The 24,219-nt window shown below is 39.8% G+C and overlaps 1 protein-coding gene across 1 annotated transcript in view; it reads right to left on the reverse strand.

Annotated features, from left to right (window-relative positions):
* ROCK2 (Rho associated coiled-coil containing protein kinase 2) overlaps nucleotides 1-23,836 on the reverse strand; it is a 77,856-nt gene extending 54,020 nt beyond the window's left edge. Inside the window, exon 1 of the mRNA XM_087823346.1 lies at nucleotides 23,696-23,836. Coding sequence (XP_087679472.1) covers nucleotides 23,696-23,836 — 141 coding nt within the window. The remainder of the gene's footprint in view (nucleotides 1-23,695) is intronic.
* Between the last annotated feature and the right edge of the window lie 383 nt (nucleotides 23,837-24,219).

The following is a 24,219-nucleotide window of genomic DNA, read 5'->3' on the forward strand; positions in this document are numbered from 1 at the left end:
ACAGTACTATGGGGTGGGGAGCTGGCTACATACGGAGAAACTGAGCAAATTAGTAACTATATGATAACAGATACCAGCTCTTACTATTGGGAGAAGTATAAATATGGCGGGGGAGGGGGGTGCCTAGAATGAACACATGGTGTTGGCCTGAAATTGGAGGTATCAGTGTAAATTTATGGTTTTCAATATGTAAAGACAGATATATAGATGTATATGCCTGTGTGGATCTTAGGTGCAAAGACACTCCAATAGCAATGAACCCACCTAGCACCCAGACTGTGATTCTGAAATACTACTCTCCACCAAAAGAAATTAGGGTTCCTTGGGGAAACGGCTGATTCCAGAACTAGAACAGGAAAATTATGACTCTGTATCATCTTGAGCCGAAAATAAGGAGGTGCACGGGTGTAAAATGACACAGAACTACACATATGCATTGCATCCATGCCAGTGTCCTGATTTTGGTGATGTACTATAGTTGTGTAAGACATAAGCAGTAGGGGACTGGGTTAAGGGTGCACGGGACCTCCTGTATTATTTTTGCAACTTCCTATGAACTTACAATTATTTCAAGATAAACGTTTTTTTAAAAAGTAAAGAAGTACAAAATGACTGATGGAAACATGACAAAAGAACGTACAAGCCAGCTTGAAAGCGCTCCAGGTGGGAAATCTGGGACAATCTGAGTATTAAAATAAATGATGATAGTAATGGAGTATAACCCACTGATAAAACAAGAATTCCTGATATAAAATGATATGAATGAATTTGTTAATTAACTCTCTTCCTTACAGTAAAATGCTAACTAATAAACGTAGAATGAATACTTGAATCAGAATATCACCATCAGCCAACCATCATGGTAAAAATTAATTTAGCTGAAAAACACTAGTGGATGCTAAAACTAGTGGGTAAAAGTGGGAATAGAAACACGATTTTACATAGTCGCAAAGTAGCCCCACAAAATACTTATTAATGACAAAGGAAGAGGAGTAATAGAAACCTAGTAGACATCATCTCCAGTCAAGTAATCAAAGTTAACACTTCCTAATGAAATGAACTGTATGCCACCAAATGGGATTCATTAACAACACAGCCCCTCTGTGAAACTGTACCCAAAACACAAATCTTGGGTCTAATCATCAGGCAGCATTAGGCAAACCCAAACTGAGGGATACTCTACAAAATGAGTGGTATGTAATCTTCAAAACTAAGAACAGCATGAAAATCAAGGAAGACCGAGGAACTGTTTCAAATCTAAGGAGATTCAAGACACGCGAGAGCTGGATGCCACACACGGCCCTGGATTAGAACCTTTTGGCCTGAGCATTACTGTTCAGGAAATTAACAAAACCTGAGTGAGGTCTCTAAGCAAAGTGTATACAGAAGTTTTAAAAACTTTTCTGTAAATCTGAAATTGTTTCCAATAAAAAGTTGGATTTTGTTTATTTTTAAATCACACCAAGGTATATTCCTGACTCACGGCTTTTAGATGTGCTACTTCCTTCTGTCTGAAATGCTCATATCCATTTATCTGTATGGTTAACTCTACCATTCCCCCGAGTTTTTATTTAAAAGTCACCTTTTAGAGTCGTATCTTTCTGTTTTACTTTTTCTCTCCTTACCATAAATCATTATCTTAGATACAATTAAGTTAATTATTTATTATTTTCCAGCTCCCCATTAAAATGTAAACTGATGGCAGGGAATTTTTATCTGTTTTGTTCACTGCTATGTTCCCAGGGCCTAATCCAGGGCCGAAACCAGGGTTTGGCATGTGGTAGTTGCTAAATAAATATTTACTAAATGACAATGTACACAAAGTCCTTGGAACACAAAGGACTTAAGATACAATTACAAAATAAGTTCACTTTCCAATCACAGCAAGGGAATACTGAAACAGGTAAAAAGAACACTGTTAATCTGATAGCTCTGGGACATCCGGCCAACAAATATGTCTCTAGCATAAATGAATGAGCTAATGTTCCTGGCTCTAAGGAGCTTAGTGAACAAACCTATTTCCACCAGAAAGCAAAGCTGTAATGCTGCAGCCAGCTAATATAGCGAGAAAATATCTATCAACAGCATGTGAGAAGTACAATAGAAACAATCCAAATGCTGACAAACAAGAATTAACGTATCAGACTTGACTGAAAAACACTGATATATAGAGAAAGCAAATTTTCTCCAGGAAAAAGAATGACAATAAACTCATATTCAAATAAAGTAAGTCGACCACAGGACATATATAATCGAGGTCTCATATTTTACTACGCCATTTCCTTGGAAAACTGGCAAGACTATAAACGCTAACCACAATTAGCTTACAGTATTAAAAACATACTAAATAGGTCATATTTAAGAAAAAAGTATAACTCAAAAGTATGCAAAATGATCTTATGATTTCTACACATGAAGTGACCAGGCAGTAGCATCTCATTTTATAAATGCTTTTTTCTCCTGTGCCACCAAATAATACAATTGGCTTTCCTTTTTGTAACCAAAAGGACAACATTATCTTAAAAGAAATTCCTATAAACAAATATATCTGAATCTAACCCAATGCTTCTGAAAATGAAACACTCGCAAAAAAAACTGTGTGCGTCTACATGTAAGTATATTATACATACGTATTCATAAACATGGATTGATTATTATTAATTGAGCTATACACATGACCCCCCCATCCATCTGACAACTTAACTGGTTGCTTGGTAGTGAATGAAATTCAAATTTATAAATCAAACTCTAATTTCCAACAGAAATAGTATTACAAATTAGGATTCTAAACCTGAAAACCTATTTCAGTCACCTTCCTCACCAACCATGCCCCCATCACAAAAATTAAAGAGTATAAAACATAAAAATGTAGTTTAACATTCCTAAGTATGAAACCAATCATTTAATATAAAAGCTATGTCAAAATTTTTTCTTTGAGGGATTTTATGAATGAGCTGCACTAATTATGCAAAAAAGAAGTCAAATGAGGATGGCCTGAAAATACTTTCTTTTCCTGGTAAATCTCCCTGTAAATAGGTTTTGCAGGATTATTTTTCTCCTGTTAATTTAGTCCACATTATGGTAATCTGGTCCCAAAATTTGGTGAAATTTTTTTTAATCCTCACCTAAGGATATTTTTCCCATTGATTTTTAGAGAGAGTGGAAGGGGGGGAGAGAGAAACATCGATGTGACAGAGACACATCGACTGGCTGCCTCCCAAAAGTGCCCCAACGGGGGGAGGGCGGGAGATGGGCCTGCAACCCAGGTACGTGTCCCTGACCAGGAATCAAACCCTCAATCCTCCAATGCTCAGGCCGAATTTTTTTTTTAAGGAAAGTAGCCTGTCGGTATTTGTGTTACCTAATGTTACCACTGACTGCAACCTTTAGGAAATCCTAAACATGTGTTTGGCCATTAAAAGAAAGTCTTATTTGCAATTAAAAAATAAATAAAAGGTTAAAGTTGGAGTTGGGGATCACAAGTCCAGCAGATGTCAGTGGGAGATTCCTGTACTTCCTATGCTTGGTCATATAGTTCAGGCTTCATAAAAGATACTGCCTGTTTTATTATGATATATGCAATACTGAGAGAACTCTGAGGATACAACAGTCACTGACTCTTAATAAAAATTATGAATTTAAAAGGCAAATAACTGGATTATGAAAATGTCATATTGCAAGCATGGTCACCACAAAATATTCCATTTTATAATTATCCTTGAGAATGAACATTACAACATATTATAAATCCAAAAATATTAAGTTCTGTTGAAGGAAGAATCATAGGTTGTATATAACAGACACTTAGTGATTACAACCTGGTACCTTCTTCAGGTTACAATCTGATTGGCTGCATTTCAGATACTCAGTAGATGTTCTATTTCTGTGCTGTCCAATATGGTAGCCCCTAGCCACATGTGACTATTGAGCACTTGAAATAAGGCTAGTGCAGCTGAAGAACTAAACTTATTTTATTGTAATTATTTTAATTAACTGAGCCATGTGTAGCTAACAGCTACCACACTGGGCAGAGGCATATTTTGATACATTCTAAGACAGCTCTCTTTAAAAACACTACTGAATACAGCTACCCTTAACTGGTAGCAGTCAAACTTAAAAAGTTGGAAAAGCAGGTTAAGTACTGTAAAAGCAGAAGAGGAAAACTCACAACATATACTCAATATCGAAGGTTGGTGAGAGGGAGGCAATGGGTAGGTTTTAAAGTTCAAAAAAATTCAGAATTTATACAGCATCTGTATATATAATATTACCAGTTTTAAACAATTTCCTTGTTAAATTTACATCCATACATTGTCAAGTACTAAAGAAAAAAAGCATGCTAGATTTATAAAATAATAAAAGTAGCCCTGAGAAATTCTACAGCGTAGTGAACATGTGACCAGCTGGGAATGGCAAATTCTTCCATAGTATTTAATTTCCTGTACTCCAAAAAACAGAAAGACTCAACAAACTAAAAGGTTACACAAACAAGGACTTATTCTCAATGGTTCTGGCATCTGTCTCTTCCACCAGTAAATTTCTCTTTTAGGTATGCAATCAGCCCTCATTTCACTTGAGACAACAGGTAAAACAGGTTCTAAAATGCCCAGACTTTAAAATTATTTTGCCATAACAAATTATAAAAATTAAGTTTCTTTAAAAAGTAAATGTTTTATGTGATCATGTACTTTAAGTAATTCTTGGCACTCTTATGCTCCTATGATGTGATGTTTGTCCTGTGACTGCTATTATGTCACTACAGAACAATAAGAGTAGGCTAAAACAAAATAGTAAGAGAATGACAACCAAAAATATATCAAAATTTGGAGGGGGGGAATGAAGAGAGACATCTGTAATACTTTCAACAATAAAGATTAAATTAAAAAAAAATTTTCTCAATGAATTAAGAGATATAGAATTGACTAAAAGAATCGAGCTGTTTTCCTCAGATCCTAAGTACAACAATTTAAAAATCATCACACCTAAAACTAAATCTTCAATTGAAGAAGGACATTAGCATAGCTGAGGCCTCCGGCATACCTCTCATCCATGGTCAGGGACTATGGTGGTTTTCCACTTTGTAGATTAGGAGAAGCTTAACTTCTCACTCTTCTTCAACAAGCAAACAAAAATAAGTGCCCTGAAACAATTTAGTCACTTGTGCAGCATCCCCTAAGTAAAGGGATTAATTTACCAACCAGAAGGTGTCCCAGGAATAAAGATTCAAAACAAAGGCATCAGAAAAGTCATGGCTTAGTGAGAAAAGCATGAGATTTGGACTCAGAAAGATCTGAAAAGGAATACGAACTCTACTACTACCACCAGCTGGCATAACTTCTTAACCTCCACAGGATCAGTAAACAGAGAGAATACTATGACTCTGCAGGATTGCTGTAAAAAAGACAAGGAGCCCTGGCCAGTGGGTCAGTTGGTTGGAGAGCCATCCCTGTACACCAAAACTTCGCAGGTTCAATTCCTGGTCAGGCACATACCTAGACTGCAGGTTCAATCCCCAGTTGGGATGCATATGGGAGGCAACCAATTGACGTTTCTCTCTCATATTGATGTTTTTCTCTCTCTCCTCTCCTTCTTCCTCTTGCTCTCGCTCTAAAAATCAAAAAGGCAAGGAGGAATTAAAATGTCTGTAAAACATGCCTGGCTGGCATGGCTCAGCAGTTGAGCACCAACCTAGGATCCAGGAGATGGCGGTTCGTTTCCCTGTCAGGGCACATGCCCAGGTTTCGGCCTTGATTCCCAGCAGGGGGGCATGCAGGAGGCAACAGATCAATGACTCTCTATCATCACTGATGTTTCTCTCCCTCTCCCTCTCTGAAATCAATAAAAACATATAAAAAAAAAAAGTCTGTAAAACAGAAGTCATATACATAAAAAAAACTCTAATGAAGGGTAACTATGAATTTTTAAAAGCTATTAAAAAACGCAAACAAATTGCCTTTGCTACACATTTCTAAACATTTCCTTGGCAATAGTAAAGAAAGGATGGTAATTTTAAAATATCTTAGTTTGAATTAGGTTCGGCTGCAAGAAACAAAATGTCCCTCATAACTGTTTAAAACAGTTAAGGTATGGATACAGTAGCACCAATGATCATCAGGGACCCAGACTCCTCAGCTCTGTTACCATCAACCTGAATGCACTACTTTCACCTCGTGATGCAGGACAGCTAGTACCAACAGCAGCCATTAAAAAGAAATGACAAGAAACTGGAACCCTGTACACTGTTGGTGGAACTGTAAAATGGTGCAGCCACTGTGGAAAACTGTATGATGGTTCCTCAAAAACCTGAAAATAGGATCCAGCAATTCCACTCCTTGGTATACTGATAAGAATTGAAAGCAGGGTCTCTAAGAGATGTTTGTAATACTGTGTTTATAGCAGCACTATTTACAATAGTGAAAAGGTAGAAACCCACATGTCCATCTACAAATGAATAGATAATGGAGCATATACACACAATGGAATATTATTCAGCCTTGAAAAAGAAAATTCTAATGTTAGAATTTTGAGAGCACTATGCTAAGTGAAATAAGTCAGTCACACAAAGACAAATACTGTAGATCCCACTTACATAAGGTACCTAAAACAGTCAGATTCAGAGACAAAAAGTAGAAGGGTGGTTGCCACAGGGAGGAGGAAATGGGGAGCTGTTTTTTAATGGGATTGGAGTTTCAGTTTTGCAAGATGGAAGAGCTCTGGATCTTGGGTGCAAGACAATGTGAATATGCTTAATCCTCCTGAACTGAACATTTGGTTACGACGATAAATTGTGTTATGTGGTTTTTACACAATAATAAATAAACCTAGCATTTGTTCAAGGCTTATAATACCTACGTGCTTTAGATTTCCTCATTTAAACTTAACTTTATAAAGGAAGCATTATCATTAACTCCCATTCTACTGAGAGGTAACTGATAGGTTCAAAGGTTAAGTAATTTATAAGGTGATACAAGATAAGAAATAAACCCAGCCCGGCCAGGTGTGGCTCAGCGGTTGAGCATCGACCTGGGATCCAGGCGATCGGGGTTCGACTGCCGGTCAGGGCACATGCGCGGTTGCGGGCTTGATCAATGACTCTCTCATCATTGATGTTTCTATCTCTCTCTTTCCTCTCTCTGAAATCAATAAAGATATATTTAAAAAAAAAAAAAAAAAAAAAAGAAACTCAAATATGACTCCAGAGCCCAAGTCTTTAGACACTGTTATATTACCTTTGTTAAATGGTTATTACTTTTATGAAGGAAGGATTAATTTTAAAATGTTCATCATAAATATAGGGGGATGCCCGGCAGGCCGTGGCTCAGAGGTTGAGCATTGACCTAGGATCCAGGTGATCGGGGTTCGATTCCCGGTCAGGGCACATGCCTGGGTTGCGGGCTGCAGCCAATCAATGACTCTCTCACCACTGATGTTTCTATCTCTCTCTCCCTCTCCTTTCCTCTCTCTGAAATCAATAAAGATATATTTAAAAATAAAAAATAAATAAATAAAAAATAAATAAATATGGGGGGAGGATTCCTGACTAAAGCAATTATGTGTTTTAATAATACAGCATGATACTTAAGATTCTATATACAATGGAAGAATTCCATGTTTATATTCCAAACAATATTAAGTATTTTACTATATGTTGATTGTTATGCAATAATACCTATCAGCAACATTGTAAATTGTCTACATAAAGATCACTATTTTTGGTGGTCCTATAAAATTTTACAAATACATACATATACAAGGGTACGACTAGATCTTTTGATTTGTTTTAATCCAATGTCAATGATTTTTAAGAACTTTCAACAGTCCTTTCTTCAATTTCTTCATTAGTTTTCTAAATAATTACACAGTACCAATTATTTTTAAATGCAAAAGAATTGTTACACATTTATTCTCAATAGACAGTTTTACTCAAATGCCCTAATACAATATGATAAAAATGACACTGGTTAAAAAAAAAAATTTCCATTCAAAAAGGTTAAAATATGTCCTCTTTTTTATTTAGAAAAAAAAAGAATCTGCTTTGAGAGTTTTTAAGTTTTCCTTACTGAAAACACATGTTATCTTGGAAGAAAAAAAGACTTTAACCAAAACTTCACAGAACAAAAGCCTGTGGCCTGGATAAGAGCTTATTTTCCACTCAGAGATATGGCCATTCCAAAGGCCTACACAAAGTTCCACAGAACCAAGTAAGGCAAAGGAAGCAGACCCTCCCTGTTCCCCACAGTCCTTTACAACCCTACTGTGTGAGACGCAGAGTAGCCTAACCAAAGAAACTGAGACTACACTGCAGAATCCCAGCTCCGCCACTTAGAAGCAGTGTGACCGTAATCGTTATTTAACCCCTCTTTCCTTCAATTTCCTTATCAGGACTGTCAAGAAAATAATAGTATTTCATAGAGCTGTAGGAAGAACCAAATGAGTTAATACATATTAAACTGCCAGAAACAGGAGGTACATATTTGCTGCTATTATCGTAATTGCCTTCATCACTATCATCGTCAAAACAAGTCCCGCTTTTCCTTAATGCTTTTCTACTTCCAAAGCCCAGTGACTGCTACCTTTTCTTAATTCACAATGTTCACCGCTGCTCAAACAGCAAGACACTATTTTATATTATTGTATTTATTGCTCTTTAAATCATCATTTAACTTTCCATTTGATAACAAGCTATTTCTTCTCAAATAAACTATAACTTCTTAAAAGTACCTGGATTATGTCTCAACCATTATATGTGGTAGAAAGTAAAACAACCAAAAAACAATGCTTACTTTATCATTACGGCTGATTTAATCATTATGGGATACCACAGCTGTGCAGAGCTCCTTTCCCCTTTCTGAGTTAGACATTCTGTTTCCTCTCTGGCTTAGTCAATGGTCCGTGAATAGTATCTACACTAACACTAGTGGGTTTTAAAGATACCATAATTTCTTAATCATCACTTCAGTCCTTAATTTTGCTATTCAAACATAAATAAAAGATTGAAGCTTCCATCATCTCCTTTATTTTAAAAGACATCATTACCATTTTCATTTGTATCCCAGCCAGATCTATAAGAGATTTGAGGATATTTCAATTTAAGCGCTTACCTTAGCTACCTTAGCTGCCCTGCAGTCTGACCGCAAACCAGGGTGAGAGAAAGCAACAGCAGTTGGGAGCTAATGACGCTCATCACCAGCAGTGACAAAAAAGTCAGTGCCAAGAAAGAGGGAAAACAAGACAGATAAAAGTCCAGAATTCAGATTGCAGCTTCATTATCTTAAAATTTATTAATTTGCAGAATTCCACACATACCCATATTCAAAAGTTCCACGCAAACCCTTAAAAGCCTTAAATCAATAGCGATCATTAGATAACTGACTGTTCTTGAATTGCCTATCGTACTACAGACCTCCAGTAAGTGCACATCATACAGGTTAAACACTGTCTCCGCTGTGGACATTTAAAAAACAAAACAAACAAAAAACAAAAACAAACAAAAAACTACTCTCTTTGAGATCAACATGAACCTAAGGGCAATTTTAGAATAAGTTGAATAATCACTGATTTTTAAAATATTCTGAAATTTGAAGTCCTCTTAATGTTAAAACACTTAATATAATCACCTAAGATATCCCATCTAGACTGTCCAAAAATAACACCTATCAATGTCTTTTTCTTTTCTTTTTTGGTTAACCCTCACCTGAGGATATTTTTTCCATTGATTTGTTTTGTTTCAGAGAGGCTTTTGAACAAGTTTAGCAAGATGAGAAAGAATCAGAATTAAGGGAAAGATTAAAGAAACAGACAAAGCACAGTTGGAGAACCAGCCTGAGACAGAAGTATGGGCATCTCATCCGCTGAAACAGAAGGAAAGGGAAGAACAAACGGTACAGAGGAGATAAACTGGTGAGTCAAGTAACAGGAAACTTAAGGGATCTCTTTTTGATGGCTTCTATTTTCTCATAAAGTAGGAATGTCATCTGTGGAGAATACTTGGTTTCTTAAGTTTAAAGAAAGGAAAAAATGTTTAAAATAGCCCCAACAGAAAATGAAAGAATTGTTCTGCAGCCCTGACAGCTCGAGCAGAAACTGGTGACTGAATTCAAAGCATCACTAATCTGGGTAGTTGTGTGATTTCTCTCCATTAGTGCTCAACAAACACCTTTTATGTAGGCCAAAGAGACAAACTGATCCAAAATCTAGGTTTTGCCAGATGCATCTGATAGAAATTCAACAGGGCAAGGAAACTGATAAATCAGCAAGAGGTAAGAAGCATTTGGTGGAGAGAGGTGTCAAGAACTGCATATCTCAAAAGCATCAATGAACAGTTAGTAAAAGAAAAAAAGAATAGTGTCAGGAGCAGAATGTTTAATAATTTCAAAGGTAAAGCTGATTTCAGGTGAGACCCAGAGTAACTTCATGGAAGTGCATGAATTAAGTGAAGATGAAGACCACCATAGATGAGGAAACTGTGAGGCTAAGGGTCCTGGAACTCTGGAACATAAACACTAAATCCACCTGGAATGGTGGCACAGCCTTGAATGGAAAGAAACACCGTGAGCGAGAAGCCCACGTCTTCAATGAGCAAGAGATGTGCACTCCAACTACGTGAGACTCAACAGGAAGGTTTTGTTGGCACCGTGGTGCAAAGTAAGAAGGAAAGCCCCTCCTACCCTTTCCTACACTGAGATATGTAGAGAGTAAAAGAAGGTACAAGTCCCACTAGAGAGACGGCTTTACCTCAGGAGAAAGACAGGTGTTATTCACACAAAGATAAAGTAACACTCAGTAAGGAGTTTGAAGGTGCAGGTAATTATGTTAACCCTAGAACAAGGGTGAGATGTTTGAAAAGGGGGGAAGAATAAGCGGGGGAACAAGAGGAAGATGAGCTGTGTATTAGGGGCTTGTATCCCAGGCAGCAAAAAGCAACAGTGAAATGAGATTTGGTGAGATCCCTTCATGGGAAGGTGGCTACTGGAGAGGTTTCAAGAGTTCTCTGGAAGAAAAGACATCAGCCCTCTCAGGAGTCAGCCAGTGCTTGGAGTAACTGCAATTAGAAAAGTCTTTCTATTATGTGAGAAGACCCATACCTCTTTGGAAGGAGCCAAATGAAGTCTGGATTAATTGTGCTGGCTTAAGTCTGCATAAGGCCATCAGGCAAAAGCCTCATTTGTTGGGCCTAGTTGGTAAGAACTGAAAAATGGTCATCCTCTATATCAAATTGTAGAAATCAACATTTGTCCTTGACCATAAGTGACCACAGTTTGGAGCTTTGCATATTTCACAACAACTAGTCGGGTGTGGTAAAGCAATAAAAACACCTCATATCCAAATAAGACATTCCTCCTTTGCAAAATGAAAGGGTAGAACTAGAGCTACTACCATTAAGTTAAGAGCCAACCCTCCCCCCACCCCAAAAGGAGGAGGCAACAAGCCTGACATATAGACACCCAGTTGCAAATGAGGCTAACCATTTGATAAAGCTTCCTAAACCCATACTAAATGATACAGGCGCTGTGCTAGATACTGGAAAGAGAAAGAAAAACGACTACTACACGACATGAGATGATGGGTATTAACTAAACTTATTGTGGTAATCATTTTGCAATACATGTAAGTCATTATGCTGTATACCTTAAACTTATACAATGCTACAATCCATTATATCTCAATAAAACGGAAAGAAAAATAAAATTTAAAGAACTATGCCCCTTTACACTAAAAACTAGGTTTTAGTCCCCATATTGCCAATAAACTGAGATGTAAAAGTTAAAAAAAAAAAAAATACTACATGTTCACAACCCTAGAGGACCTCCTAATCTAGTATATAAGTAAATAATCATAATACAGTATAATTATAATTGCTTATAACAGAGATATAAAGTGGTATGTGAGCAAACAAGAGGAAGAAAGTCACTGCCTAGGATTGGGGGAAACAGGAATTAGAGAAGACCTCAAAGAGAAAATAAATTTAAGGTAGATCTTAAAGGAGAATTAAAACCCAGGAATGACTGCTCAATCTCATTAGTAATCAAATATTAAAATGCATATAAAAACAAAGGGATATAGTGGCTTTTTTTTCACCTATCAGATTGGCAAATAATGTAAAAAGCTGATGATACTCAGCCTGGCAAAGATATGAGAGTATGCATATCACATCACCATTGGGAGAGTTCAATTTGCTAGTCTTTAAAAAGGACAAAATGAGATTATTATGGAATTTTAAATTTGCACACACTTTAACAATTCCATTTCTAAAAATCTACAAAAATATCCACATATATGCTCATAAATATTTACAATGATGTTCACTCCAGCAATGTTTATAACAGAAGAAAACAACCTAAATGTCTATCAATATTGTTACAGTAAAATAAATTATGGCAAATCCAGTTAATGGAACACTCCACAGCCCTTAAAAAGAATTAGCTGAAGTATAAGTTCTGACTGGACAACCTCCAAAATAAATTTAAAAAGCAAATACAGAACAATAGATATGGTATATTTGCATTTTGGTATTAATGAAACAACCCTACAAATATTAGTGAGTTTTTTATATGCAATGAAAATGGATATACCATTATGTTGTTATATGCAGAGAAAAGGCAAAGTGAACACTAACATGTTACAAAGTAGTTGTCTTCAAAGACTGACAGAGAGAGAGGGCTAAGAAGAGAACTTGTATATTATATACACTTCTGTAATTTTTCATTTTTTAAACAGGCATGTATTACTTTTGTAACTTAAAACATGAAGTTTGTTTTGTTTGTTTTTGTAAGCCAACAAAGCAGAGGAGAGGGACAACAAAGCAGAGCAGGTAGAGACAAAAGCAAAGAGTATAAAACTACATGGTATTCAGTAATCAGCAAAAGCATGTGTGCCTCTATCCCTGGTCCTGCTCACTGGAGCCTCTATGCCCCAAAGCCCATCACCCTAGAGCCACAAGCCCCACCCAGACTTTGCCCTGCTATTCTCTCCTGATCCGAAGGGCCCTCCAAAATCCCATCCCTTCCTTCACTTCTAATGGAGGAGACAGAGAGGTAGGCACCTAAGCACAGACAAACCACAAGAGAGAAAGCAGCCTGCTGAAGTCTCTATTCTAAGAAAAACCACAGAAACATATTTTTTAAAAGTAGAAGTGGATAAATTCACTTCCTAATTCATAAATGCCACAACAGGGACCGTGTGCAATGTATCGCCCCCAACAGCGGGCTTCTCCCCACATTCATTTTCATTATACCTGGACACTAACCCAGTTTTCCTAGCCAACAGAAGTACAAATTCTAATCCCCTGAGGTTGTTATATGGTTGGCAATAGACTTAAGCAAAACCTAGCTGTTACCAAATCCTAAACTCTAAAATCAGCTTTGAGACGACATGAACCAAGAATCTTAAAGTTACTGGTTACTACAATGGCGATCAATGCAGAAGGATCCTATCATATACGAACTACTGCGCTATTTGTATATCTTTTTCTACATAGTAAATTATAATTACCCTGGTATGCCTAACGACCAAAATCTGTATCACAGGTTAAGACAGCACAACATATGCAGTGTGCATCTTCCAAACTATTCTTCAGAGTAGTTCCAAAACTTACCTTTTTTAAAAAACACACACAATATCTTTATTGATTCCAGAGAGAGGAAGGGAGAAGGAGAGAGAGAGAGAGAGAGAGAAACATCAATGATGACAGAGTCATTGACCAGCTGCCTCCTGCACGCCCCCTACTGGGGATCGAGCCCGCAACCCGGGCATGTGCCCTGACTGGGAATCGAACCTTGATCGCCTGGATCCTAGGTCGATGCTCAACTGCTGAGCCACCCCGGCCGGGACAAAACTTACCTTTTGTACTAAATGTAGCACAAAAGCTGCTTAATTCAACCACAGATAAGAATAGTTGATACAACCCAAATGCTCCTTCAAACCTTATATGAAGCATGATTAACGTTTTTACAAATCAACAATGCAAAGGTTTAAAAATTCTATCCTGACTTTTCCTTATACTTAGATATCAGGATTGCTGAATTTTTATATTACATAAGAACATCAGACTCTGTTTTGATCTTCAATATCATAATTACTCAAAAAGAATAAAATACCTGGGAACAGTGACATTTGGAATGTAACAGAATAATCAAAAAACTGAATATAAGCAAATATTCACCCAATGCGATTAATTACCCTCAGTGAATTAAAAAATAAAAATGCCAACTAATTTTCATTCATTGATTTTACACTTTAGAGAACCTAGTATGTGCCAAGTAATGTGTTACCTCTTTGGGGGGGAAACCGGTGAACCTCAGAAGACTGATTCTGTATGCTGAAGACCTTTTCGAAGACACTTACAGGCATAGACAACATATGCTGTTTCACAAGTAGTTCCTCCACAGTCTGTGAAAAGCTCACGTTTGGTGCAGTCGACAGAACACTAGCACATAGTTTCTTACTGGATTTAAATCCATACCTTCAGGCAGACACATATAGTCTTATAAAACATCACTTGCAGCCAAAAAAAATAATACATCTAACTAATTAATACCAGTCTTAGCTCTTCTGAGTACTAAGCCAGTGTTCTTTCCATTATACTACTCTGCTTCTCTTTTAAAAATACACTTGAAAGTAATCAAGTCATTTCCCTTCATTTGTATCCATCTTTACTATCCTAGAGCCCCCAAAAAAATTCTTAAGAAAAAAAATTAACTTGTATTTTCATATTAACTAATTAATACAGGTAAAACAGAACCCATTTTGACTTATTTTAATGGAATTTTACTTATAAAAATCATTTGAAATAAGAAAGCCATTATTCGGACTTTTAAACTTTTACTCAATAGATGTGTTGTAATTTGAACCAAAGTGAACAATTTTGTTTATGAGAAAAAAAGCAGCACAGTAAAACACAGTCCTCACATCTTGAAAGAAAAAACTTTCCTATGCTAAAACTTGTCCCAATCCTCTCTTCTCAATCCACTCCCCAAATCAGTAATTAACTTTTAAAAAATTTATTCAGTGTTTTACATTATGACTTTCCTCTAAAGGAAATTTCATAAGCCAATTCTGTACTAGTTTCCCTTTATTAGTTCTAAATTTAGTTTTATTTGTATCATCCGTTGTTCTATTATGGAAATGTCTCAAATATGGAAAACAAATCTGTTTTCAGTAATGCCTTCAATTTATAATATTACAGCTTCTCCCCTATTTACAAAAATATATGGTTGCAGAAGAAATTATGTTTTAGAACTACCAGTAAAATCCTCTCGGTGAGTTTTCTCATTAGTTTGTAGTGGATCATCTGTCTTTTGTGACTAAAGTCTCCTTTAGCCTAAATACAACATTAACAAAACATATGTTCTAATTTTAAGTGTGGCAATCATGAATTACATATTCCATTTAAGCTGTAGTCAGAAATAATGCCTTAGAATTTTTTAGCATGGACATACCGTAACAAATCATGAAGCATAAAATTAGATTACATTTTGTTAAATATTTTTAAATGATGGCGCATGCTGTCCACTGAGGTATTATGGAACAGGAAGTCTAATCACCAGACTGTAAAATGTTTCTAAATCAGAAAAGCACTTCCAGTGAAATGTTAGGACGTATAACAGACTTCTAAAGATAACTGCAGAAGTTTAAGTCATTGAGAGAAGGGCCACCTAGTTTCAAATGTTTCACATTTTAGTTACCTTTTTCCTCAGCAATAATTTGGAAAGGATGGATACATTTAAAAAGATAAAACTGTCACAAATCTCTATTTCTTAAAGATACTCTTACTATTTGTCATAAATACTAATTAATTGTGCCTTGGCCACAAACATGTGCAATTTTATTAGCCACAAGATAAAATCTACAAAAAGTGAGTTGATAGATATTTCAAATACTAAAAGGAGACAAAAATCACAATCGTATAACTATTATGACAAGAATCAATAAATGTAAATTTTAATTTTCAAATTTCTGAAATATGTACCCAACCCTTAACCACCAAAATTAAAAAGCCCAAACAGCAGGAAATCTGATATACAAATACTTTAAGAGGATAAAAAATATGGATACTTTATCTATTGCCTATATATCGTTTGGTCGCCTCTTAAAGATGATTACTTAATGTAACCTAACTTAAAGGCCCCTTTGAAAATAAAATTTCAAAATAGTTTAATATAAGGGTTTTGAGCATTTTGCTTGCTTTTAAAGAGACCACAAAATAATTTTTAAATTATTTTCTTATTTTTTAAATACAAGCATAATCACAAATATACATGATGCCATCCTGCTTTAGGTGCTATGCTCTGAAGGACAATACATTTTTAAATTAAATAAACTGTCAATGATTAAACAAACTCATTGTTTTCCTCTCGCCATTTATTAAATGTGAAACATCAAAATTATATAGTTCCAGGCCAATAAGTCTCTGTAAACTATATTTCTCACAGAAGGATAAGATGTAGTAACATTACTACATAGGAATTTTATATTATATTTACCACAATAAAAAAAGTTATTTCATTTCTATTTAGTGTATCTTGTCGGGTGCTCTCTTCATAAATGCTTGGTAAATGAAATTTCCTTCTAAGATAAGAAAAAGAGCATTGGTCTGATTCCTATGGAGCTCTCAAAGAAGACATAAAGTGTAATGACCCCTGACAGTTCAGAAAACCTTGCATCTCTCCACATGCCAGCCTTTTCCACATATACAATTCTGTGTGCTAAAGAGATCTCAACTAGCATTTGTTTGTGGTTTTCTCCATCAGTCAGTATGAGAGAAACAACACCTACAGTGTTTCTCAAACTCTGACCTGTAGATTACCGCATCAGAATCACTTGAGATGTTTGTTTAAATGCAAATTCCTGGCCCCCACAGACGATCTAAATCAGAAGATCTGACACCATTTCCACCAAGTATCCTAAGTGTGATTCTGGCTTCCATCAGATAATTCTGACTTTCTGGCTTCATCCAAGCCTCAGTGTGCCATAAAAATAAAGGAAGAAAAAATAAGTGTTCTCCTTTTCTCAGATACATTTGGGACCCAAAGGCCCCTCTGCCAATCTTTGAATTACAATACTGCACCCCTCAGCTCAGTGGTTCCCACACTTTCATGCACTTGAGAATCACCTGTGGAACTTTTAAAACTCCTGAACACCAGGTAGCACCACATAGCAATTATATTAGAAAGTCTGGGGGTGAAAACCAGTCTTTAATATTTCTAAAGCTCTCCAGTTGAGACCTATGTATACCAAGGTTTGGAAATCACTGCCTAAGCTACTGGATTTAGCAGATACAGATTAGAAAAATCTTAACTAAAAATGATGTAAACTATTCTGGTATTAAGTTTTTTAACACACACACACACACACACACACACACACACAGAGTATTCTTTTTGTTTCAATCCAATAGGATAATTTTTTCGATGCATTTATTAAATTAAAGCTCCTTGCCCTAGCAGGTTTTCTCAGTGGTTAGAGCTTCGGCCTGCATCCTGAAGGGTCCCAGGTTCAATTCCGGCCAAGGCCACGTCAGTTGAGGGCTAGATCCCTGGGCGAGGTCAGGGAGCGTGTGGGAGGCAACCAATTGACAACACATCAATGATTCTCTCCCTCCCCTCTCTCCCTTCCACTCTTTCTGAAAAACAATGGAAAAAATATCCTCAGGTGAGGATTAAAAAAAAAATTAAAATTAAAGCTCCTGTAAGATTACCTTTTCTGAATGTAAGACAAAAAATATTGTTTCCTGCTGAATGCAATATAGGATCATAACATGCATCTAAATTTCAGAGAAAAGTTCATCATTATTTCATTTGCACATTAATTTCAGTCATTCTACTTTAAGAAATATATCAAGAAGCCAAAACTCAAAAATTCAAAGTTCCCATTTTAGATATTTAAAAGCAACTCTGAATATTCAAATGTTTCTAAATTTAGGATAGTTGCAACATTGTTATTGCTAATATATATAAAGTTACTAATATAAAGTTAGTACTTTATATTTTGCACTATCTCTTTTCCCTGTTTCTGACCTGGCATCTCATTTCCTTGAAAGCATAATTTTTATATGTTCTTCTCATCTTTACTAATTCCCATAGATGCTGATTGTATGACCATTAACACCTGATCAAATCTAATGGTCCACAAAGAAAAATTTTTTTAAATCCTGATTCTTTCTTCAACAAAGGCAAACTAGTCAACCATACACCATTTTTAAACATTCAACTTCGACCTGAATTTAATTCACTATGGAACACAATAAAATACGCCCATATATGTTCAAATGTATAAAATTCCAAAGTGCCACAAATGTAACTCTATAATAATGTTATTCCAAAATGGGGAAACATTTTTCAAAATCATACTAATATTTAGACATCTAATACTTTAAATATTTGTGCTGAGGTTTCACATACAAAAACACATTTCACTAGATCTTGCAGGCCTTAAAGTTCATGACAACTGTGCTAGTACATTTTCCTTTTAGAAAAATAATTATCACTACAAACCAAAAATGTTTTCATTCTTCTTTAGCATATTTAGGCATCTTAAATTTTAAAAGAATTATCTCCCCAAATTTCCTTCACTGCTCAAATATCCCATAAAAACCTACTTTTGCCCAAACCCTGTATTTTAAAGCTAAATAAAACTGCTAGTGCCCTCACCAGTGCTGCTCAGCTGGCTGGAGCATCATCCCGAGCACCGAAAGGTCTTGGGTTAGGCTCCTCACCAGGGAACATGCCCAGGCTGCAGGTTCCACCCCCAGTCGGGGTACATACAGGAAGCAACCGACCCAAGTTTCTCCCTCCTACCCTCCCTCCCTCCCTCTCTAAAATCAATAAAACATATCCTCAGGTGAGGATTAAAAAAACACACCTGCTAGCAATCAGAATTCTTGATAATATCTGATAAATTTTCAAAATGGTTCATTCAGAGCAACTTGTAATAACACTTGATTTCTGATCAAAATCTCTCACGTTCTTTGGTGCTGGTTTTACTTTCGCTAACAAATACTTCCTTGTTATTAATAAGAGCCAATATGCCATTTTAAAGAATTTTAAAATGAATAAAAAATAAACCGCTGAATAGACACCGTGAACACACCACCAGCATTTCATCCGCCTTTCTCACAAAGTACAGTTTCAACACAGGCATCATCAAGGTACATAAGAAGGAACTGGATATGTTTAACCAGAAGAAATGTTAGGGGGTAGGGGGACAAATGACACGACAGACAATAAAGGCTGTTCAGCCCTCCACACGAGGTGTCTTTATTTCACCTAAAACACTAACTAAAATGAGCTTAAATCCTTTCTACAACAAACTGTTTCAGCACAATCCAGAAAATACCAAAATCTCAATTCATTTTTCCTGCTTGACCTCCAATTAATTCTGCCACCCAAACCTATCCTCTCTGCATATGCAGACATTTACTTATCTGTCTTCCTATAGACAGATAAGAAATACATTTACATAGATCAAAATGTTTACTTCGTAAATACTTTACTATCTCTTCAAGTAGGGATATATTTCTACAGGTAGCTCCTGTTACTTAAAAAAGAACTGTTAGTTCATTCAACAAGTATTTACAGAACACAGCAACAGGAAGACAAAAAAGACCCACCTCCTTAAAGAGCCTGTATTCAGTCCATTAGATAAACTAAAAAACTAAGAAGTATGTATATGAGACGCCACTTAGTATAGTAAGCATTCCTCCTCACACTCACCCAGGTAATTGAGATGAAGCCAACCAGGCCTTTTCTGTTTCCGTCTAAATAAAGCATTGCTGGAGGAGGCTCTGCTATTCATTTCTATGGCATGAAAAACAACTCCAATAATGAATTGCTAGAAATCAGTTCCAAGTCTATAATCTCTTTAAAATAATAAAGGAAATTAGACATTGAGTACTAACTGATCAATCAACTGTAACAAAAAAAAAGCTGTAAGGCCCTTTGGTATCTGAAGAAACCACCTGAATCTTACCAAAACCAATCAATGACCCAAACAGTCATTCTTGGACTTAGAAACATTCTCCAAGAGATTATCAATGATCAGCCAAAACAAATCCTAGTATCTCCTTTTAGTCACACAACATGTGTGAAGAGAAATGCTAACCACTGTGACCCAAAGGCTTTCCAGAAGATAACTGAGGGTCACTCGGGACAACCGACTGCAGAATTCACAAGTAGGTCTCCAAAACTTAATCACAGTTTGGGGGGCAGTACAGGTGAGAGGACAGGAGAATGACTCTCCCATCAGGGGTAAAATGAGAAGAGACAGTGTCAGCAGAATCCCAAATGCCACCATGACTTCACGTCAATTTGAATACTAAGCTACATACAAGCTAACCTACCAATGGAAAATGTTTTGTGTTTTTCCCCCAAAGCTGATAAAACTGCTCTGCGTCATGCACATCCTGTTCCCCAGCAACCAGTATCACTGACAGCTCACGTGCACTGTCCAAGGTCAGCACAGAAGATTTTAAGTCACTGCAAAGTAGTATTTCCACAAAGAGACCCAAGGAAGCCCAAATGGTGACCAACCCCACAATCATTACTTTCTCTCCCCCAAGCACCACTCTCCAAGTAGAAATTTTTATGACAAAAACACAGAGCTACAAACAGAGGTTCCCAATTAATGCTGAGGGAGCTCTAATACGGAGTCAAATCTTCTGATGAAATTTCTGTACCCCCAGTTCATACTTTCTATCAAAATTCCAAATGGAATAAAAACACCATTCAAAATAAAACCACTAAATAGACGCTTCTCCAAAGAGGACATACAGATGGACAAGAGACGTATGAAAAAATGTTCAGTGTCGCTAATCATCAGAGAGATGCAAATTTAAACCACAATGAGGTATCACTTCACACCTGTCAGAATGTCTACCATCAACAAGACAACAAACAACAAGTGCTGGCGAGGGTGTGGAGAAAGGGGAACCTAGTGCACTGCTGGTGGGAATGCAGACTGGGGCAGCCACTGTAGAAAAGCGTGGCGTTTCCTCAAAAAATTAAAAATGAAACTGCCATTTAGCAGCGATCCCACTTCTAGGAATATATCCTAAGAAACCTGAAACACCAATCAGAAAGAATATATGCTCCCCTATGTTCATAGCAGCACAGTTTACAACAGCTAAGACCTGGAAACAGCCTAAGTGCCCATCAGTAGACGAGTGGATAAAAAGCTGTGGGACATTCACACCATGGAATACTATGCAGCTGTAAAGAAGAAGGGTCTCTTACCCTTTGGGACAGTATGGAGGGAATTGGAGAATATCATGCTAAATGAAACAAGCCAGGCAGCGAAAGACAAGTATCCCATCATCTCACTTTATATGTGGAATCTAATGAACAAAATAAACTAAGGAAGGAAATAGACCCAGAGACATGGAAGCATGCAACAGACTGAAATATTTCAAAGGAAAGGGGTGTGGGGTGGGGGTCTGGAAGAGATTAACCAAAGAACTTACATGCATATATGCATAACCCATGGACACAGAGATAGTGTGGTGAAGGCCTAAGGAGAGGGTGGGCGAGGGGTCAATGGGGGAAGAAGAGGGGACATCTGTAAATGCTTTCAACAATAAAGATAAATTTAAAAAACAAACAAATAAAATAAAAATAAAACAAAACCAGCCCTGGCCAGTTTTATTGCTCAGTTGGTTGAGCACCATCCCAGGCACCAAGCAGTTGCAGGTGAGATTAAGGGTCAGGGCACATGCTGGGGGTTTCAGGCTTGATCCCCAGTAGGGGGCGAGCAGGAAACAGCTGACTGGCGTTTCTCTCTCAAGTCGATGTTTCTCTCTCTCGCTCTCTAGATCCCTCTCTGTTCCTCTCTCTCTAAAACCAATAAAAGATATTAAATAAATAAAACCATTTTAGCACTAAAAGAAAACTCAGGTATATGATATCATAATCTTGGTCATGGAGAATATCCTAAGCATGACATCTAAGCCAGAAATCACTCTACAATGAGAAGACTGATAAATGTGACTACGTAAAAGTTTCTACTAATCACTAAGTGTATAAAAAAAATGACAAAGCACATGTACAGTGTAGTTTTAGTTTTTTTTATTTTAATTTTTTCAGACATATATTTATAGCAAAATGTTAAACAGTGACTCTCTCTATAAGAGAAGACTATACACAGGGTGGGGCAAAAATAGGTTTGCTGCTGTGAGCGCAAGAACCACAGTTTATTCTTGCATGATTATTTACTGTTGTATTATTTTCCGTACAACTGTAAACCTGCTTTTGCCCCGCCCTGTATTTAAACAACTAAAAAGAGCAATGACCACGTCCGATGTCAACTCTCACACCGGCAATACGTCCCCTTAACAAAAGTGTGAAGTGTGCTGGCTGTAAACATTGATTACTGGTCAACAAATGAATGGGCTGAACTGTTCACCGAGTACGTGTGATATTTCATTTTAAAACAGCCTTCACTTGAACAACTCAGAGAACACGTTAATACAGCAGAGCGCGTGACACGTCCACGCAGCTCAGGCTCAAGCTCCGAGAACCCCGAGCCCGACTGCCGTCAGCACAGACCCGAGACGAAGCGTGGACCCCCGTCGGGCCTGAACCTGGCGGACACCGGAGGCTGGCCGCGCTACTTTTAACTGAGCTTTCTGGCCGTAGGTCAAAGTTTCTCTAGCAAAGTGCCGCAGTGGACACGCCGGGGTGAGGCCCGGAGCCCCCGCCGGGCCCGGGAGCGCCGCGCCCTCCGGGGGACCCCCCCACCCCACCCCCACCCCACCCCCACCCCACGCGAAGCCGCCGCCGTCCGCGGCCCGGGACCCCCCCACGCGAAGCCGCGGCGGGCGCACATGCCCGGCCTGGGGACCCGCGGCGCGCCCGCCGCCCCCGGGGCCGAGCGGCACTGAGTCACCGCGACGGCCCCGCACCCTCACGGATCAGCAGCTGCTCCCCAGGAAGAGCCGGCGGGGGGGGGCCGATCCCGGCCGGCAGGCGCGGGCTTCCCGGGGGGCCGAGCAGTCCTGGGAGAGGCGGCCAAGGGGGCCAGGGTCCCCCCGGCCCGGTCCCGCGGCGCCCCTCGCGGGCGAGCGCCGCCCCGCTGTCCCTCCGCCCACACCCCCTTTCCACGAATGCGCCCCGCAGGCGCCCCGCGCACGGAGCAGGCCGCGCGGGCAGCTGGGCGCCGCAGGCAGAGCGGGGCCGGGCCGGGGCGAGGGCGGCGGGAGGGCGGCGGGAGGGGCCGCCCCGCCCGGCCCCGGCCGCCGTGCGCGCGGCGCCGCCCCGGGAAGCGGAATGCAGACGCGAAAACGCGCGGGACCGCGACGGGGAGCGTCCCCAGACGCCCGAAAGCGGGCGGACTCGGGCTCCGCGCTCAGGGCCGGGGACCACGGAGCGCGCGGCTCTTTGTCACGCACCCCGCGCGGGGAGGTGCTCGTCGGGGTCCCCCTCGCCGAGACCCACGTCCCCACGCGGCGTGGCACCGGGGGCTCGAAGGCAGCGGCTCCTCCGCCCCACCCCCGGGCCGAGGCGGGAGAGCGGCGTTTCCCCCCCGCGCTCCCAGGGGGCAGCGGCTGGACCCCCGGCCCGGCCCGGCGCAGACGCAAGGTGGGCTCGCCGGGGAGCTAGGGGCGGCCCGACCCGCCCGGCGCCGGAAGCGGGGCGGGAGGGGCGAGCCCTCCCCCGGGCGGGTGGGACCGAGAGGGGGACGCGGGGGGACGGGGCCGGCCACCTACCAGCAAGCTCTCCACGTTGATGGGCGAGCGGGGGTCTCGGATCAGCGCCTCCAGCTTCCTCTGGCGGCTCGCGCTCGCCCCGTCCCCCGGCGCGTCCTCGGGGGCGCCGGGCATCTTCCCCGTCGGCGGGGGCCGGCTCATGCCGCTGCCGAAGCCGCCGCCGGGCCCGCGCCCCGGCCCCGCCGCCTCGGGGCCTAGCGCCGCCCCCGAACCGCCGGCTCCGGGCGGGGCTCCGCCCGGGCCCTCGGCCGCCTCGAGCTCCGGCTCCGGGTCCCAGCGCCGGTCCGAGGCCTGCGGCTGTCCAAGCGGCCGGCCCGCCCGGCCCGAGCGGCGGGGAGCAGGCGGCGGCGTCCCCGCCCCTCAGTCAGATTCGCGCCGCCCGGTCCGCTCGCCCGCCGCGAGCTCGCTCCCTCAGGGCTCCGGGCGCGGGAGCGGGGAGCGGGGAGCGGCGCCGCCGCCCCGGGGCCCGGGCCGCCCCGCCCTCCGCGGCTCCGGGAGGCTGAAGCCCAGGCTCAGGCGGCTAC

This window comes from Miniopterus natalensis, chromosome 13 (genome assembly GCF_054644295.1).
Source record: "Miniopterus natalensis isolate mMinNat1 chromosome 13, mMinNat1.hap1, whole genome shotgun sequence".
NCBI lineage: Eukaryota > Metazoa > Chordata > Mammalia > Chiroptera > Miniopteridae > Miniopterus > Miniopterus natalensis.